This window comes from Clupea harengus, chromosome 23 (genome assembly GCF_900700415.2).
Source record: "Clupea harengus chromosome 23, Ch_v2.0.2, whole genome shotgun sequence".
NCBI classification, from domain to species: Eukaryota; Metazoa; Chordata; class Actinopteri; order Clupeiformes; family Clupeidae; genus Clupea; species Clupea harengus.
The window spans coordinates 15,894,932-15,914,931 of NC_045174.1; the positions used below are offsets into that span (position 1 = coordinate 15,894,932).

Consider the following 20,000-nt stretch of genomic DNA (forward strand, 5'->3'; position numbering starts at 1 on the left):
TTTGTAAATGGGTGAGTTTATAAGTGTGTCTGTTTGTCATGTGGGTGTCCGCTGCCTGCCAACACCATGCGGCGTCCTGATCCTATTTCTTCGGCATAATGAGTGTTGAAGTAAGTGATTCGGCCCTGGTGCCCCCTGAGCCTGATTGGTGCTGGATGAGTCAGAGCCTGGTTGGTGGGGCCGCCATCAATGGGGTGCGCACATTGCCATGGCGACACCTCAATCCTGATTATCGCCAAGCTGTGTATCCAGGATTCCTTGTAGTGTCCTTGCTTGCCCACAGAAACTCTGCGCAGTTCCAGCTGTCATTGTGAAGTGTGTGATGAGGGAATACTATTATAATAATAATAATATTGGGAAATACAATTTATTTATTAGTTATTTTTTTCATTTTTTGAGATTACAAACTACTCCCTGCACCCTGAACTGGTAGAGCCTTAGGTTTCTAGCCTTCACACTAGAGCTTTTGATGGGGACCGGGGTTCGTTTCTCTTCGTTAATGTGAAAACTGTTTTGCGAACTAAAGCTATCCAATCAAAAACCTGAAAGTAAACGCTATTTATGACCGCTGATGGATTTAAATTCTCCCACAATAAATAAATCATCGTTAAATGAAAAAACAAAATTTTAACATGCTATTTTCATGCAATAGTTACTAGATGACAGCTATGTGGAAACTCATGCTTGAGTGTATGCATGTACTGTATGCTCTGCAGGCAAAGCTGCAAACTCATCTTGCATTGCCGCCTGTCTCGCAAAAATCACATTTTCCCAGCAGCTCGCATCCTTAATGGCAGAGCCAACGACCAAATTAACAAAAAGATTCAGAAAAAAACAAATAGTGTGGCTTGCACGTTGCACGTTCCTTACGTGTTTATGACCTAAACGAACCATGGAACTGATTCAGATTCAGTAGTGTGTGTGTGCGTGTGTGTGTTCCTCAGACACATCAGTGATGTATGTGTGTGCGTGCGTGTGTGTGTGTTCTCTCTCTCTCTCTCTCTCTCTCTCTCTCTCTCTTGCGCTCTCTCTTTCTTGCTCTGTCTCTCACTCTCTTTCTCTCTCTCTCGCCCGCTCTCTCTCCTCTCATTTCCACTTTACCCTTTTCTGTGTTCCACTCTTTCTCGTCATTTACACGTCTCCCTCCCTCTCTCGTTCTCCTGTGCAGGTTGTGTGGAATAAGCTGTGTGATGAGGTCATCTATCCCTGCCACGCTGTCATTATCGCCATGAAGATCTGCTCCGGGAAGCAGCGCTTTTTCATTGGTCACACAGATAAGGTGTTTGCGTGTGTTTGCGCGTGTGTGTGTGCCTCTGTGTGTGCGAGTGAGTGTGCACAGGGAATTGAGCAATCGAAATTTTTTCCAATAATCAGATAACAAACACATAGAACCACTAGACGTAGTGTGTGCGTGCGTCTCAGAAAGCAAACTCACAACAGAACCACCGAAAGTAACTGTGTGTTTATGTTTATGTGTGTGTGTTTGTGTGCTTGTGTGTGTGTGTGTTTTGTGTGTGTGTGTGTGTGTGTGTGTGTTAGGTCTCTGCTCTGGCGTTGAATGGCAGCTGCTCTCTCCTGGCGTCGGCACAGGCAGACACACACACACTGCTGCGTCTGTGGAACTATGAGACAGGCCAGTGTCTCGCCCTGGTCAACACACACGCACACTCCCTCAGCATCCTCAGGTAAAACACACACACACAACCACACAGATCCTCTGTCTAACATAAATACACACACACACACACACACACACAATCAGGCAATCCTCTTTCTCACAAAATCCCAAGCCATCACCAGAGAGGGACTGAGAGAAACACTGAGAGATTGTGGTATGTTTAAAATACACATGAAGTCAGAGTGGTTTTCTGGTAAAACCTCCATTCTACTTTGTAGTTACACAGATTACAGACGACAGACACAACTACACTCTCCTTTGAAAACAGGCTGATTGCTGATTGAACTCCTCCTTGAGACCATGCGCACATGGACACACACACGCACATACACAACAGATCCTCTTTCTCACACAAATACACACGCACACTCGCACACTCTCACACACACACACACACACACACACACACTCACACACACTCACACACACACACACTCACACACACACACACACACACACACACACACACACTCACACACACTCACACACACACACACTCACACACACACATACACTCTCACACACACACACACACACACACACACACTCTCTCACACACGCACACGCACACACAGATCCTCTTTCTCACACAAATACACACACATACACTCACACACACAAACACACACACACACACACACACACACACACACACACACACACACACACACACACACACACACACAGACACACACACACTCACTCACTGTGTCCTCTTACACCTTCTTCCCAGCTTCTCCTACAGTGGAAGGGTCTTGTGTGGAGTGGGGAAGGACAGCCACAGTAAAACTGTAAGTGTGTGTGTGTGTGTGTGTGTGTGTGTGTGTGTGTGTGTGTGTGTGTGTGTTTGGCTGTGTGTGTGTATGTTAGTGTGCATTGGATTATGTGAGAGGAGTGAGTTTTTTTGTGTGTGTGTGTGTGTGTATATATATATATATATATATACAGCGGGTAAAATAAGTATATAAAAATATTTCCAAAGGTGCTATTGACATGAAATTTTCACCAGATGTTGGTAACAACCCAAGTAATCAATACATACAAAGAAAACAAACAAAATAAGTTCAGAAATTAAGTTATATAATAATGTGTATATCTGCAGAATAATCTATGTATAATAATGTGAAATGACATAGGGAAAAAGTATTGAACACGCTTACTGATATTTATTCAATACTTTGTACAAAAGCCTTTATAGGTAATGACAGCTTCAAGACGCTTCCTGTATGGAGAAACTAGTCGTATGCATTGCTCAGGTGTGATTTTGGCCCATTCTTCCACACAAACAGTCTTCAAATCTTGAAAGTTCCCTGGGCCTCTTCTATGATCTCTGATCTTCAGTTCTTTCCATAGATTTTCAATTGGATTCAAGTCAGGTGATTGGCTGGGCCATTCTAGCAGCTTTATTTTCTTTCTCTGAAACCAATTGAGAGTTTCCTTGGCTGTTCACTTTCTTGCTGAAATGTCCACCGTCGTTTCATCTTCATCATCCTGGTAGATGGCAGCAGAGTTTTATCAAGAATGTCTCGGTACATTTTTCCATTCATCCTTCCTTCAATTGTGTGAAGTTTGCAAGTACCGTATGCTGAAAAGCAGCCCCACACCATGATGTTCCCACCTCCAAACTTCACTGTTGGGATGATGTGCAGTGCCATTTGTCCTCCAAACATGGTGTGCATTATGGCATCCAAAGAGTTCAAATTTGCTCTCATCTGACCAGACTATATTCTCCCAGTATTTCACAGGCTTGTCCAAATGTCGTGCTGCAAACGAGCTTTAACATGCTTTTTCTTCAGCAATGGAGTCTTATGTGGTGAGCGTGCATACAGGCCATGGCGGTTGAGTGCATTACTTATTGTTTTCTTTTAAACAACTGTACCTGCACATTCCAGGTATTTCTGAAGCTCTCCACTGTGGTCCTTGGCTCATGGACAACTCTTCTGATAATTCTTTTCACTCCTCTGTCAGAAATCTTGCGAGGAGCACCTGGTCGTGGCCAGTTTATGGTGAAATGATGTTCTTTCCACTTCCGGCTTATGGTCCAAACAGTGCTCACTGGAATATTCAGAAGTTTAGAAATGCGTCTGTAACCAATGCCATCAGTATGTTTTGCAAAAAGAAGGTTACGAAGGTCTTGAGAGAGCTCTTTGCTTTTACCCATCATGAGATTTTTCTTGTGTGACACCTTGGTAATGAGACACCTTTTTGTAGGCCATCAGTTGGGATATTAATTTGCTCTGACAAGGGGCCGGATTGCTTTCTAATTACTGATAGATTTCAGCAGTTTTCTTGGCTTTCCATGCCTTTTTGCACCTCCCTTTCTTCATGTGTTCAATACTTTTTCCCTGTGTTATTTCACATTAATACACATAACCTAATTTCTGAATTTATTTGTGTTGGTTTCTTTGTATGTATTGATTACTTGGGTTGTTACCAACATCTGGTGAAAATGTCATGTCAATAGCACCTTTGGAAATATTTTTACTGAGAAAAATGGTGACTTGTTCAATACTTATTTTACCCGCTGTACATATATATATATATATATGTTATGTGTGAATTTCACTTCTTATTTACATAATAAAAAGGCATGATCGTGCGTCATGATGTGCGTTTGTGTGTGTGTGTGTGTGTGATGCATGCGTATTCATGTTTTGCATGTTTCTTTGCTTTGTTTGTGTGTGTGTTTTAGATGCTTGTGGTGTGGAATACAGAGAGTGTAGCCAAGCAGGGAGTGGTGTGTGTCTTGGGTAAAGCACACACGGACGTGGACATCAGAGCTCTTCAGATCACCTGCTGTGATGAGACACGGTAAACACGCACACGCACACGCACACACATCAGAGCTCTTCAGATCACCTGCTGTGAAGAAACACGGTAAACACACAAACACACTCCAAATCGCATCGTTTTCATTCTGTTTAACTGGAGTCTTTATCATCCCTGTGGGAGTTTAGTTATCCTTGTTGATTAACTGTTTCAATGCATTTGCATGTCTCTCTCTCTACTCACCTGTGTGTTTGTGTGTCTCTCTCTATTTGCACATCTGCCTACCTGGGTCTGGCTCCCTTATTGCTCACTTCTGTATTTGTGTGTGTGTGGGTCTGTGTGTGGAAGTGTATATGTATTTGTGCGTTTGTGCCTGTGTGAACATGGCATATTTGTGTGTGTGTGTGTTTGTGCACATGTGAATATGTAATTGTGTGTGTGTGTGTGTGTGTAGGATGGTGTCGTGTGGGATTGGAAACGTGCGTCTGTGGAGGTTGAGGGGCGGGTCCCTGCGCTCCTGTCCTCTGAACCTGGATCAGTTCCACAGCCTGGAGTTCACCGACCTCGCTCTGCTGCACTCACACTCTGCAGACGCAACTGAAGAACACACACTGTGAGTTTACACACACACACACACACACACACATACCACCGACGTGTCTGAGGAACACACACACACGCATGCACTCACACACCACCGACGTGTCTGAGGAACACACACACACACGCATGCACTCACACACCACTGACGTGTCTGAGGAACACACACAGGCACACACACACCACTGAATCTGAATCAGTTCCGAAACCTGCCACTGCAGCACCCGCACACTGCAGACGCCTCTGAAGAACACACACTGTGTCACAGTTTCTCTCTCTCTCACACACACACACACACTCACTCATACATACACACTGAAATCTGATGCATATAACTCTTACACACACACACACTCTCAGTTCACACGAACACTGAACATGAGTCTCATACATGCTCAACAGCTGCTCAACTGCACATGCTCTAAATATCATGCCCCCACAGAGGCTGACATCCGCAGGCTAGCTGTGCTTCTAAATCAGCTCTCACAAGGTCAGTTTCTCTGTGGAGGGGTTACATCCACCTGTGCTGTGTTGAGCTTTCTATGTCTTGCTCTCTTATTGGTGGTTAGGTTTAGACGTTGCCGTCTGATTGGTGGGCTGAGTTTGTGTTCCTCGCTCTGATTGGTAGGTTTGTGAGCAGTAAGAGTGGTCACATCCTGGAGGTGGACTACGCTGCCGTGGCGATAAAGAATGTCAGGAGAGTCCTCCCCACTCAGCCAAGCCACGGCCAGCGTAGAGAGAAGCAGACCTTCAGCACGGGTTAGTCACACACACACACACACACACACACACACAAACACAAACACACACTCACTCACTCACTCCAAAACATATCATAAATACATACACACAGTATTGTGGTGTCTGGCCAATAAAACAGTGGTGGTGAGGTAAGTATATACAGACGTGGACTAAATTGTTGGTACCCTTCATTTAAAGAAGGAAAAACCCACAATTGTCACTGTGGGACTTGAAACTGACAAGCTCCAGGTTTGCCTCGTCTGTCCAAAGGACATTCTCCCAGAAGCCCTGTGGCTTGTCAATATGCATTTTGGCAAATTCCAGTTTCGCTTTTATATGATTTGCTTTCAACAGTGGTGTCCTCCTCGGTCGACTTTGGCTCAACAGCGACTGATGGTGCGATCTGGCACTGATGTACCTTGACCTTGGAGTTCACCTCTAATCTCTTTGGAAGTTGTTCTGGGCACTTTGGTTACCATTTGTATTATCCGTCTCTTCAATTTGTCATCAATTTTCCTCTTGCAGCCACGTCCAGGGAGGTTGGCTACAGTCCCCTGGACCTTAAACTTCTGAATAATATGTGCAACTGTAGTCACAGGAATATCAAGCTGCTTGGAGATGGTCTTATAGCCTTTACAGTTAACATGCTTGTCTATAATTTTCTTTCTAATCTCCTGAGACAACTCTGTCCTTAGCTTTCTGTGGTCCATGTTCAGTGTGGTACACACCATGATACCAAACACCACAGTGACTACTTTTCACCCTTTAAATAGGCAGACTGACTGATTACAAGTTTGAAGAAGCCTGTAATGCTAATTAGAGGACACACCTTAGTTTAAAATGTCCCTATGGTCAAATTATTTTAAATCTTTTCTAGGGGTACCATCATTTTTGTCCAGGCCAGTTTAATTCGTTTTTTTTTTTAAATAATTATTCTGTTGAACCACAATTCAAAAGCAATGTCTGATTTTCATTAGTTAATTTTCAGTATTTTTTTATTTATTATAACTTTTTTCAGTTTCAAGTTATTTCAGTGACCATTGTGGCTTTTTCTTCCTTTAATGGAAGGGTACCAACAATTTTGTCCACGTCTGTATGTAAGTATTTACAGTGGTAAAACAGTGGTGGTGTAGTACATTCTCTGTGCTCTCGATGTGCTACCCTCAAGCAGATTAAAAACACTTATGGTTTGCCTTTAAAAATGTGACCCCTCCACACACTTCCTCAAACACACACAGTGTTACGACACCAAGGCCTCAGAGACTCACTGACGTGTCGAGTCTCTCTCCGATGCTGAAAAGCAACCAGCCACACTTCCTCATCACCTAGTCTGAACATCCACGCGCCATCACTCAAAGTTACCGCACAACGTTCTATTCACACCTCGGAGTTCCGGAACATTCCGAGCTGTGAGTCACACATCCTGCCCCTCATCATTCTATTGAAACCCAGTGAAGTGCTTCCCCCTTCTGCATCATTACTCTAACTGCCTTTAGCATACGTTCAGGGTAGTACAGAACGGGTGTGTGTAATAACTGCTGTTCTACGTGTGTGTGTTTGTGCTTGTGCTTGTGTGTGTGTGTGTGTGTGTGTGTGTGTGTGTGTGTGTGTGTGTGTATTGTGTGCCTTTAGCATACGTTCAGGGTGGGAGAGAACACAGGTGTGTGTAATAACTGCTGTTCTGCATCACCCTAACTCTCATAGTAGAGCTTCTCACTAATCAACGCATGAAAGTAAGGGGGGAGCTGCAAATATTAAGTTTTGCCTTCAGTGTGTGTGTGTGTGTGTGTGTGTGTGCGTGCGCGTTTGTGTCAATGTATTGATCTGTGCACCGTGTATTTCAGTATATCTGCATTTATTTTGGGTGTTGAGAATGTGTGTGTGTATCGAGTGTGAAGGTGCAGAGCATGTTCATGATGTGTTTGTGTGTGTGTGTGTGTGTTAAGGTCAAGGTATTGCGGTGAACAGCATCAGTGTGTGTGAGGGGTTCTGTGCCACTGGATCTGAGGACGGCTACATGAGGCTCTGGCCTCTTGACTTCAGTGCAGTCTTCCTGGAGGCAGGTGAGCTGTCAATTTAGGAGGAACACACACACACACACACACACAGACACACACACACACACACACACACACACATACATTCTCTCTGTCACACACACACTCACACACACACACACACACACACACACACACTCTCTCTCTCTCTTTCACACACACACACACACTCACAGACTGTATTCACATGTTCACAACACATACAGTACATACCACAGACAAAACCTACAGATTTGTATGTATGCTCATCAAACTGAAATATACTTTCAAAGGTTTAAATGTTATTTCACCAAAAATACCATTCAGATGAATCTTGGCTGATTCATAATTTGTCATACTTCAGTGCTGATTTGAGAGACATGTTCTCCCTAATTGCTGCACAGTTTTAATGGGGCATAAAAAAATTGAAATGCTTGGAAATGTCTTAGTCTCTGTCTGCTAGTGCGTCAGAAACGAAGGCATTTTTGAAGTTCAATTGGACAAAGAATTTTGAATCTCGGAACTCATGAAGCGGAATGATTTGCTCTGCCATGTCCATTATGTCCAGGTCCTTAATTTTTGTGCATGAAAACACCTCGAAAAAGCCATTATTCCCTTTCTGCTGTGGTTAGCACATAGACACGTGCCTTCTTCTGTAGTTAGTCTATGAAATAACACCCATCCGAGGCAACAGCTATAGAGTCACAGATCTGACCCAGAAGCAGTAACCAGGAGTATTCTCTCTGATGGACTGGCCTACACAGTTACTGTGGTTGAGTATGTGCTCTGACTACTGGCTCTTTGGCATTGCAGTCAGGGTGCACAGGTTTGTTACCCCATTACTGGGCAGTTTCCAGGTTGGGCAACTGCTGTCTCTCTCTCTCTCTCTCTCTCTCGCTCTCGCTCTCTCTCTCTTTTTCTTTCTTTCTCTCTCTCTCTCTCTCAACTGCTAGTTACCGCCTTTCAATTCAATCCATTTCTGGAACCATGTTTGTTCTGTGAGTAGGTCCCCCCCAGGTAGTCACACTGCCGGGGGCCTGCTTGACTGTTACTGTTCCGTATGTCCAACATTCTCAGACGCAGTGTTTACAAATGTGCACAGTATACTGCTTGCCACATGGAACTCCAAAAGGATGGTTAACTCCAGCTTAAAATTGCTTGTAGGCTAAGGCATAACATTAGAGTCCACACCTAAACTGCCTTATGAACTCATCACACCTGTTTTTTTGCTGAAGTTGAACGTTTGAAGAATAGGATAGTTATTTGGAATAGAAATAAGTAACGCTGATATTATCCCTGTCAGGATTGATGTGAAGGAAATGATACAAAGAATAATTGTGATTTTTGATTGACTGATTCAGGTCAATTCAAACGCACGCTGGGTCACCCACACCTACGCAGAAATGCTTTCTTACAAACACCCATTCAAATTCAACAGTTTTTGTAAAAGGTATGAGAATCTGTGCAAAGATGCAAGTGTGTTTATAGCCGTGTGTGTGTGTGTGTGTGTGTGTGTGTGTGTGTGTGTGTGTGTGTGTCTCTCACAGAGCATGAGGGACCGGTGTGTCACGTGTGTATCTCTGACGACGGCCTGAAGGTCCTGGCGTCCACCAGCACCGGCAGCGTGGGTTACCTGGACGTGGCCAGCCGCGGCTACAGCACGGTGATGCGCTCGCACACACACACCGTTCTCGGCTTCAGCATCGACGGCATCCGCCGCCGCATCACCACCGCCTCCAGGGACGGCACGGTGCGTGTGTGGGATATGGACTCCATGCAGCAGGTCAGCGAGGAACACACAACACACACACACACACACACACACCCACACACACATACATACATGCAGACATACAAACATAGGTATGTACAGACATACATACATACAGACATCCAACATACGTATGTACAGACATACATACATACAAACATACAGACATCAAACATACGTACGAACATATAGACAGACAGATAGATATAGAGAGACAAATTCTCCTGACCTCTCCTTTGTGTCTATCTGTCTTTCTCTATTTCTCTCTTTCTCTCTCTCTTTCTTTCTCCCTCTCTCTCTCTCTCTCTCTCTCTCTCTCTCTCTCTCTCTCTCTCTCTTTCTCTCTTTCTCTCTAGTTGTATGATTTTGTGTCTGAGGATACTCCCTCCTCCGTGGCGTTCCACCCCAGCCTCCCCGTCTTCTGCTGTGGTTCCAGCTCCGGGCGCATCCGTGTCTTTGACATCACCACCGCCAGCATGCTAGCCCAGCACAGGTGTGTGTCTGTGTCTGTGTCTGTGTCTGTGTCTCTGTGTGTGTGTGTGTGTGTGTGTGCGCGTGTGTGTGCGTGTGTGTCTTTGACATCACCACCGCCAGAATGCTGGTCCAGCACAGGGGTTTGTGTGTGTGTGTGTGTGTGTGTGTGTGTGTGTGGGTGTGTGGGTGTGGGTGTGGGTGTCTTAGGCCAAACATTAATGATCAGTGGTTTAAGAGGTAGAGTAGTCGTTCAGGAAACGGAAGGTTGCTAGTTCAATTCTGACGACTCCTCACCAAGTGTCAAAGTGTCCTTGAGCAAGACACTGAACCGCCTCCTGATGTGCAGGTTGGCACCTTAGATAGTAGCCTCTGCCGTCTGTGTTTTAATGGGTAGATGTCTGAAGCACTCATCTGTGCTTTGAGTGCTCTATGAGTAGAAAAGCCCTATTTAAATGCGGTCCATTTACCATTTACCATCAGTTTTTCTTTATTAAGTGCATGATACAAGTGGCTGTAATTATGCTTTGACGAAATGATTACTCTTGTGACAACATAGTTATGCGTGTATGTACATGCGTTTTCTTGCTTGTGTATGTGTTTGTGTGTGTGTGTGTCTGTGTGTTTGTGGGTGTGCATGTCTGTGTGTGTGTGTGTGTGTGTGTGTCTGTCTGTGTGTGTGTGTGTTTGTGTGTGCATGTCTGTGTGTGTGTGTGTGTTTGTGTGTGCATGTCTGTGTGTGTGTGTGTGTGTGTGTGTGTGTGTGTGTGTGTGTGTGTGTGTGTGTGTGTGTGTGTGTGTGTGTGTGTGTGTGTGTGTGTGTGTGCATGACAGGAAACACACGGAGACTGTGGTGGGCTGTGTGTTCTCTCCTGATGGGGAGTGTTTGTTCAGTGGCGGTGCCGACGGCTCCTTGGCCCTCTACAACTCCGGTCACCAGGAGCTCCCGGCCATCCGGGTGCTGGGTGAGTGGGATGGCACACAGAAGGCATGGGGAAACACTGAGCAACAACGGGAATGTTGTGGGAATGTAGTGGGACTGTGTGGGAATGTAGTGGGACTGTGTGGGAATGTAGTGCTTGAGTTAGAGAACTGAGTCTGGGAGTGGAAGGCAAGATCGGTGGGGTGAATAGACGTGTGGGTGTCTATGTGAAATGCTGTAAAATATTTTTAAATGTTTTGGATTTGGAACATGGGTTTTATGCTATGAAATTATATTTTGACATGAGTGTGGGTGGATGTGGGGGGGTTGGAATTATTGGTTTGGACGTATGGAGATTTTTTTTAAAGCAACTTTAAGCTTTTCTTCACCTCCTTATTGTATATCTTTGTTTCTAAATCAGGATGTTGGTTTGTTGCTAGGTAACGTGTTGGCACGGGGCATAGAGCGCGCCCCTGATGCGCTGGTTGTCAGCGGAGACAACTCTCGGCTGGCCTTCATTGGCCCCACAGAGCACACAGTCACCATAATGGATGCACGCTCACTTGATGAGGTGCGTGTGTATGTGTGTGTGCGCAAATTACTTAACAATTGAAATGTCTGTGTTTTTTTTTTGTCATTCTGTAATAGAAAGTCCATGTGTGTTTGTTTGTGTTTCTGTGTGCATTTGGTTATATGTATGTTTCTGTTTATCTGTGTGTGTGTGTGTGTGTGTGTGTTTGTGTGTGTGTGTGTCTGCTTGTGTGTGTGTGTGTGTGTGTGTGTGTGTGTGTGTGTGTGTGTGTGTGTGTGTGTGTGTGTGTGTGTGTGTGTGTGTGTGTGTGTGTGTGTGTATCCCAGGTCCTGCGTGTGGATGTCAGCATACTGGACTTGGACAGCCCCAAACTGGACTCTGCTCTTAAAGTCTGCTTCTCCCCTTCCACACCTGGACACCTGCTCATCTCCACCTCTGCCAACAAGATCCTCTACGTACACATGCACACTGGGAAGCTGCAGAGAGAGGTGTGTGTCTGTGTCTGTGTCTGTGTCTGTGTGAGTGCGTGTGTGTGTCATGTCTGTCTGTGCCTGTCTATCTGTCTGTGTGTGTGTGTGTGTGTGTGTGTGTGTGTGTGTGTGTGTGTGTGTGTGTGTGTGTGTGTGTTAGAGAGAGAGAGATTGTGATTGTGATTGAGAGTGAGAGTGCACACTGACTGTAACTAATGAGACCTCTTTATGAATGAGTCATGTCTAATAGGAAACTTCGGGGTTCAACCTGGGCCCTATTTTTAGATATTTTTGGGTCCAAATCTCCTAGGGACCAAAACGATAAAAATCGGTCCTGTGTTGAGTTAGAACACTTAAACCGGCAACCGCAAAGCGGCTATACAATGGAATCACCAAAGTAAGCCGCTTGTTTTCGCCACCGACAGACTCGTAAATGTTATTATAAAGGTCTTGACAACATGGAAATGATTCCAACAGAGATACACCTGCATCTGTTTACACCAGTAACTGTACAGAAACTGTACAAAAGGCCTGTTTGTACAGTCAGTGTTTTACCTTTCGATTCTTCTGGTATCCCTACAGAGATGATACGCCTGTGTCTGTTTACCTCAATAAGTCAGTCAACTGTAGAAAATGACAATGAATCAGTGTTTTACCTTTTGATTGTTCTGGTCTCTTAAGGAGCAGCCATTCAGGGCCTGTAGTTAATTACCGCGTGGTGCTTGAGTGGCCACTCAAACGAGATTGCCTCCCTCCAGTAATCAACTCCAGGCTCTGAGTGGGCTGCTGCAGGGGGTCCTGGGGCTCTGGGGGTCAAGCGATCTAATTCCATATGATTTTGCCGCTTGTACAAATTTGGACTAAAAAAGATCTGAAAAATATGGCCCAGGTTGAAAAAGTCTTGAAGTTTCCCTTGAAGAAGCATTTGCGCCAGTTGTTTCCTGCTGTTGGGGTGTGTGTGTGTGTGTGTGTGTGTGTGTGTGTGTGTGTGTGTGTGTGTGTGTGTGTGTGTGTGTGTGTGTGTGTGTGTGTGTGTGTGTGTGTGTTTCTGTGTGGAGGAGGATTTGTGGGGAACTTGTGGCATCCTACCGGGCTAAATGGGCTTTTAAGCATGTAGGATGAAGGTGGCAATTATCTAGTTATGACAGGCCAATCATAGACCAATTTATTTGAGTGCCCCCTCTTAAGCAACATGTTTGTAAATGTGTCTTATTGAAACCAAACATGTTATTTGTGTGTGTGTGTGTGTGTGTGTGTGTGTGTGTTTTTTTCATTAAGGTGTGTGATGTTCATAAGAAGTGCTGCTGGTCGCTAGCGGTCAGTGAGGATAGCCGTTACCTGCTTACTGCCGGATGTAACACGTTAAAGGTGTGGGACTACAACATGAGCCTCGACATCAACTCTCAGGTAAACCTCACACACACACTCTCTCACACATACACACTTACTCACACTCACTCACACACACACTCTCTCACACATACACACTTACTCACACTCACTCACACACTCACACTCTCTCACACATACACACTTACTCTCACACATACACACTTACTCACACTCACTCACACACTCACACTCTCTCACACATACACACTTACTCACACTCACTCACACACTCACACTCTCTCACACATACACACTTACTCACTCACACACACACACTCACTCACTCACACTCACACACACTTACTCTCACACATACACACTTACTCACACTCACTCACACACACACTCTCTCACACATACACACTTACTCACACTCACTCACACACTCACACTCTCTCACACATACACACTTACTCTCACACATACACACTTACTCACACTCACTCACACACTCACACTCTCTCACACATACACACTTACTCACACTCACTCACACACTCACACTCTCTCACACATACACACTTACTCACTCACACACACACACTCACTCACTCACACTCACACACACTTACTCTCACACATACACACTTACTCACACACATACACACTTACTCACACTCACTCACACACACACTCTCTCACACATACACACTTACTCACACTCACACACACACACTCTCTCACACATACACACTCACTCACACACATACTCACTCACACTCACACTCTCTCACACATACACACTTACTCACACTCACTCACAGACTCACACATACACACTTACTCACTCACACACACACACACACACTCACACACACTTACTCACACTCTCACACACGCACACACACACTCACACACACTTATTCATACTCTCACACACGCACACTCAGTCACTCACACTGTCTCACACACACACACTTACTCACACACACTGTCTCACACACACACACTTACTCACACTCTCACACACACACACACACACACACACACACACACACAGGCTTTCCTCGTTTCATCACATTCTTTCCCTTTATCCTGTCCTCCCCACATAATCTCTCTTTGCTCTCCTTAGTTCTTTCTCTTGCTCCTCCTATCATTCCCTCTCCCCTTCATTATCTCTCTCTCTATCCCTCTATCCTTTCTCTCCCTCTCTCATTTTTTGTCTCTGTCCTCTACCCTTCATTACACTTGCATCTGTGCATCTCTCAACTGTATCAGGCATGTGACATTTTACGTTATTAATCTTGCATTAAGTGTGCGTGTGCGTGCGTGCGTGCGTGCGTGTGTTTGTGTGTGTGTGTGTGTGTGTGTGTGTGTGTGTGTGTGTGTGTGTGTGTGTGTGTGTGTGTGTGTGTGTGTGTGTGTGTGCACGTGTGTGTGTATGTGTGTGTGTGCCAGGTGTTCATTGGCCACTCTGAGCCCATCAAACAGGTGAGCTTCACACCGGATCAGATGGGTGTGGTATCTGTGGGCGACGCCCTCTTCTTCTGGGACTTCCTGGCACACCCTCAAGAAGCAATGCTTCGGTAGGAATCCAACACACACACACACACACACACTTATACACACATACATACACAAACACTGCAGTACACCATTGCAAAGATGTAGTGGTATAATGATATTGAAACTTTTTCTCAAATTCTCCCTCTCTCTCCTCTCTCTCACTCTCACCCTCCCCCCCCCCTCTCTCTCTCTCTCACTCACTCTCTCTCTCTCTCTCTCACTCTCTCTCTCTACTCTCCCTCCCTCTCTCTCACTGTCTCTCTCTTTCTCTCATCCATAGGTCTCCCGCCATCCTGGGGTCTCCTCCCAAAGCAGGTATACTTATCAGACTTCACAGTTGAATCATTTTCTAAACCTGTGATTATTACAGAAGAATTTCCCCTTAATGAAGGTTACATTTTGATTGGCTCAGGCCCGTCAGGTGACTTGGGGGCATTGACCAATGGAATGCTGCATTCCAATGGGATGCCTCGAGGCCCAGCCCCCCTTCCCTCATTGGGCATGAGCTCCATTGAGAGGCCGGCACACGATGGTTAGTGTCCTCTGGGTAGAGGGGCCTCTGTCTTTCAAATCTTCTTGGAGTGTTTCTGATCTAAGGGCTGACATCTCTTGTTTGTTGTCATGCTTTGTGCTGGCCAGGTTGCCACAGGAGCAGACACATGTCTATACCCACCTACTCATATTCCCACCTACCTGTGCATAGCGAGAAAGTCATCGAAAATAGTCTTATCTGAAAGCAAAAGATGCTTTTAAAAAAATATATTGTGTGTGTGTCTGTTGATACAAAGATCACAAAGAATACTTGTGATTTTTAATTGACTGATTAAGGTTTAACTCAAATCAAACGCACGCTGGGTCACCCACACCTACGCAGAAATGCTTTCTTACAAACACCCATTCAAATTCAACAGTTTTTGTAGAAGGCATGAGAACAGAGTGTGTTTATAGCCGTGTGTGTGTGTGTGTTTGTGTACCTGTACCTGTGTGTGTGTGTAGCTCTTGAAGTCTTGTCTCTGAATGAGGATGCTGATCTACCACGCAGCCCCTCCCCTTCACCAGCTCCCAGCCCTGCCCCCAAACACGCTTCCTTCCTTAGAGTCACTCAGAGGTCAGGGGGTGGAGCGTCTCCAGAGCAGCCAGCCAATCAGCTGAGGGAAGAGCACATTGGGAACGCCTCAAAGGCGGAGCGTCCTGACTGCTACAAACACTTCACGCCGCGTTATAACACCTCCACCTCGGGACAGGTACCGTCCCTCCATCCATTTTCATTCCTCCACCAGTTCCGTCTCTCTTTTTACCTGGTCGGTTTTATAAGATGTTGCCCAGGATTCTGTGTTTCTGCCTCAGAGTGCTGTAGCCCCTCCCGCTGGAGAGGAGGGCCTGAGACTGAAAGCTGTGATTGGCTATAATGGGAATGGGCGTGGCAATATGGTATGGAACCCAGACACTGGTGAGTGATGTCTGTACTTGAGTTAAGTTTATGTTTATTGTTGTGTTGCGTTGCGTTATGTTACGTTATGTCACGTTATGTCAGTCTTTCCAGGATCTTGTGAGCATTTGTTGTGATTGTTGCAGCCAAAACTAACTGAATTTGCTGCGGGAATTCTCAAAATGTTTTGGTCACAGTTGTGTTGATTTTGAGTTTGAGTTTTTTGTGGAAATATGGGAGTAATAACCCTGAAATTGTGGGAAATCCTTGAATTTGTGAAAATGCAAGATCCTAAGTCCTCAAGGGACTGTTAAGTGTGTGTGTGTGTGTGTGTGTGTGTGTGTGTGTGTGTGTGTGTGTGTGTGAGATTTGGGGGGGAGAGGAGAGGGATGGGTTGCCTGTTTATGTTTTTGTCCTCTTTGTTTGTCTTTACTTCTGCCATTGTTTGTCCTCTAGATTCTCGTTCTGTGTATGTGTGTGTATGTCTGATAAAGGTCTGTTTTCATACACCTGCTGCTGTGTCGTAGGTCTGTTTGTGTACACCTGCGGCTGTGTGTGTGTCGTAGGTCTGTTTGTGTACACCTGTGGCTGTGTGTGTGTCGTAGGTCTGTTTGTGTACACCTGTGGCTGTGTGTGTGTCGTAGGTCTGTTTGTGTACACCTGCGGCTGTGTGTGTGTCGTAGGTCTGTTTGTGTACACCTGTGGCTGTGTGTGTGTCGTAGGTCTGTTTGTGTACACCTGTGGCTGTGTGTGTGTCGTAGGTCTGTTTGTGTACACCTGTGGCTGTGTGTGTGTTGTGGAGAACCTGCACACGGGCTCTCAGAGGCACTGGCTCGGACACACAGAGGAGATCTCCACCCTCGCCATTTCCCACGATGCACAGGTACAACACTGACATCACACTCACACCTGCCACATGACGACCTCTTTAGGGGATATTAGACAGTGTTGTGGAACAGGAGCATTACATGACTCTACTTCTTTAGAGGATATTAGACAGTGTTGTGGAACAGGAGCATTACATGACTCTACTTCTTTAGAGGATATTAGACAGTGTTGTGGAACAGGAGCATTACATGACTCTACTTCTTTAGAGGATATTAGACAGTGTTGTGGAACAGGAGCATTACATGACTCTACTTCTTTAGAGGATATTAGACAGTGTTGTGGAACAGGAGCATTACAGGAACACCACACTGGATTGTGGTTGGGCTGTGAAGGTGGCAGACTTAATTTCAGTTGTTTTTTTGTTGTTGTTGTTCTTGTTGTAGTCAATATTGAGCTTTTGTGGAAGGCAACTGTTACCACGATTTTGGGAAGTTGTTAAGTGTGGGGTTATGACATTGAAAACGTGCAGATCTTTATGATTTTTATTTGTATTACGTTTGTGCGAAGTTATTATGTTTGTGTAACAGGTGTAACAGTGCCTTGATGTTCTTTGTTGTGATTGGTTGATCAGTTAGTGGCATCAGCGTCTGGGAGTGGCGCCTCAACGAAGAGCCTCATCTGCATATGGAATGCCCTGGATGGTTCCCGTAGAAACAGTATGTCGTTTCACAAGGGCGCAGTGCAGAGTATGGCCTTCTCCAGGGATGACCGCTACTTCCTGTCTGTAGGTCAGTGTGTGATGTCACATCCTGTTAAACCCCCTGAAGGTGTGGGGGTTTAACAAGATGTTATTCCGACGTATATTGTGACATCAGTCACAGCTCATTGCTGAGCTCATATCCTGTTCTGATGTGATATCCTTCTCTGTTGTAGACTTTGTTCATGTTGAAAACTGTGATATCTTTGAGATGGAACTCGGGAAATAAGTTCAGCGTTGTCTTGAATGTGTCATATGTGCTTCCAGTGATGTCGTATCCTGTCATGACCTCACATCCTGTTTTGGCTACAGGTGACTTCAGTGAGCAGGAGGTGGCGCTGTGGAGCGGGAGCTGCTTTGAGCTCCTGTGTCACGTGACAGCGCCGTGGGCCATCCACGAGGCCCGCTTCAGCCCCACCAGTGACGGCCTGCTCGCCTGCACGGGAGATTCCGGAATTCTCTTCTGCAGCATACACACACATGGTGTGCAGACGGAACTTCAGGTACATCCACACACGCACGCACAGACACATGTGCTCCCACACACAAACACACATACACTCACATTCACATACACCCAGATGCATAGGTACACATGTACTATTACAAACACATGCAAACATACACTCTTTAACATTTTCTGTCTCACACACATTGTTTGGTCAAGGCTTTCGGGTTAATAAAAAGTGACATTATAGTTTTTAGAAAAATGTATCATGTCTGAACACCTGGTGTCAGAAATTACGCACCACCTCTCCTGATCTGCACACACTCTCCTGATCTGAACACACTCTCCTGATCTGAACACAGGTGCAGAGTGTGTGTGTGTGCCTCTCCTGATCTGCACACACTCTCCTGATCTCTCCAGGTGCAGAGTGTGTGTGTGCCTCTCCTGATCTGCACACACTCTCCTGATCTGAACACACTTCTGATCTGAACACTCTCTCCTGATCTGAACACAGGTGCAGAATGTGTGTGTGCCTGATGATGTTGGCGACGCTGAGCTGACATCTCTGTGCTTCAACGCCAACGGCCTGCTCTTCACAGGCACGAGTGGCGGACAGGTGTGTGTGTGGGACTGCAACACACACCGCTGCTTCATGAGCTGGGAGGCCGACGAGGGAGAGATAGGTCAGTCTGTGTGTGTGTGTGTGTGTCTGTGTTATGTGTGTGTCTGTGTGTGTGAGTTTGTGTCTGTGTGTGTATGTCTTTTTATATGTGTGAGTGTGTGCATCTCATCTGTATGCGCTTGTGTCGTGTGTGGGTGTTTTAATAATTTGTTAGTATCTTTATTTATATATATGTGTGTGTGTGTGTAAGTAAGTGTGTAGGTGTTTCCCTGTTGGTTGCTGTTTGGACTTGTAATATCATTCTGCAAAGTTGGTCATATTGAGCTTGAATGGTAAATCCATCCCATTTAGTGTAGTCATGTATACTGCACGGATTCTAGACCTTACTTCCAGTGTACCACCAAAAAGATTTTGAAGCTGTTCTTTTAAGGTAAAACTGTTACATAATGTTGCTTTAATAGTGTATTGACCAACTATCCGTAATGAACTCCTGATGGAGGATATTTGTATGAGTTTAAATGTTCAAATCAACAGAATCAATCCCTGCTCCACTGATGGCTTTGTCGATAGTTATTCAGGGGTGAACTCCTCAATTAAGCCCACACTTCTCCCTGCTTTTTACCCACAATCCCCCCTTCATCCTCCTCCTCTCTCTTTTGCCTTTCTTCTCTTTTCTTCATAATCCATTTTTAGTGAATCTCTGATTGGCTGCTTGGCTCTCTTTCTTTGTCACAGCAGCTTTTTATAGGGTTCCTGTGAACGGTAACCATATCCTTGTATCCGGAACTACCCTCAAAATGCCCTCCCTTTTCCCCCCCTAATCACACCACCATGTATTTTTTCTACCCAGGTGCCTGAATGGCCTATAAGTAGAGCCACTTCAGCAAGATGCCTTTCAGCACTTTATGACACCCCCCCCCCCAACCACATTGTCATTCCCAATGGCCATTACATTGGTTGGGTTTTTTTTTTTAAAAGGGAAATATCCTGTAATGGCAGATCTTGTGATTTTGCTAATGGAAATGTGC

General features: G+C 45.3%; 1 protein-coding gene across 3 annotated transcripts in view; it reads left to right on the forward strand.

The window, feature by feature from the left end:
• wdr90 (WD repeat domain 90) overlaps nt 1–20,000 on the forward strand; it is a 37,943-nt gene that overhangs the window by 11,883 nt on the left and 6,060 nt on the right. For 2 of the 3 annotated variants that reach the window (XM_031560984.2, XM_031560986.1), the window contains 22 exons: nt 1,169–1,279; nt 1,540–1,685; nt 2,412–2,469; nt 4,371–4,489; nt 4,902–5,060; nt 5,676–5,806; nt 7,735–7,851; nt 9,372–9,607; nt 9,952–10,088; nt 10,901–11,031; nt 11,429–11,559; nt 11,847–12,008; nt 13,269–13,397; nt 14,781–14,908; nt 15,169–15,203; nt 15,301–15,420; nt 15,885–16,132; nt 16,215–16,338; nt 17,079–17,200; nt 17,777–17,933; nt 18,215–18,405; nt 18,865–19,033. In XM_031560984.2, coding sequence (XP_031416844.1) covers nt 1,169–1,279; nt 1,540–1,685; nt 2,412–2,469; nt 4,371–4,489; nt 4,902–5,060; nt 5,676–5,806; nt 7,735–7,851; nt 9,372–9,607; nt 9,952–10,088; nt 10,901–11,031; nt 11,429–11,559; nt 11,847–12,008; nt 13,269–13,397; nt 14,781–14,908; nt 15,169–15,203; nt 15,301–15,420; nt 15,885–16,132; nt 16,215–16,338; nt 17,079–17,200; nt 17,777–17,933; nt 18,215–18,405; nt 18,865–19,033 — 3,061 coding nt within the window. The remainder of the gene's footprint in view (nt 1–1,168; nt 1,280–1,539; nt 1,686–2,411; nt 2,470–4,370; nt 4,490–4,901; nt 5,061–5,675; nt 5,807–7,734; nt 7,852–9,371; nt 9,608–9,951; nt 10,089–10,900; nt 11,032–11,428; nt 11,560–11,846; nt 12,009–13,268; nt 13,398–14,780; nt 14,909–15,168; nt 15,204–15,300; nt 15,421–15,884; nt 16,133–16,214; nt 16,339–17,078; nt 17,201–17,776; nt 17,934–18,214; nt 18,406–18,864; nt 19,034–20,000) is intronic. The other variant, XM_031560985.2, reaches the window with a different exon arrangement.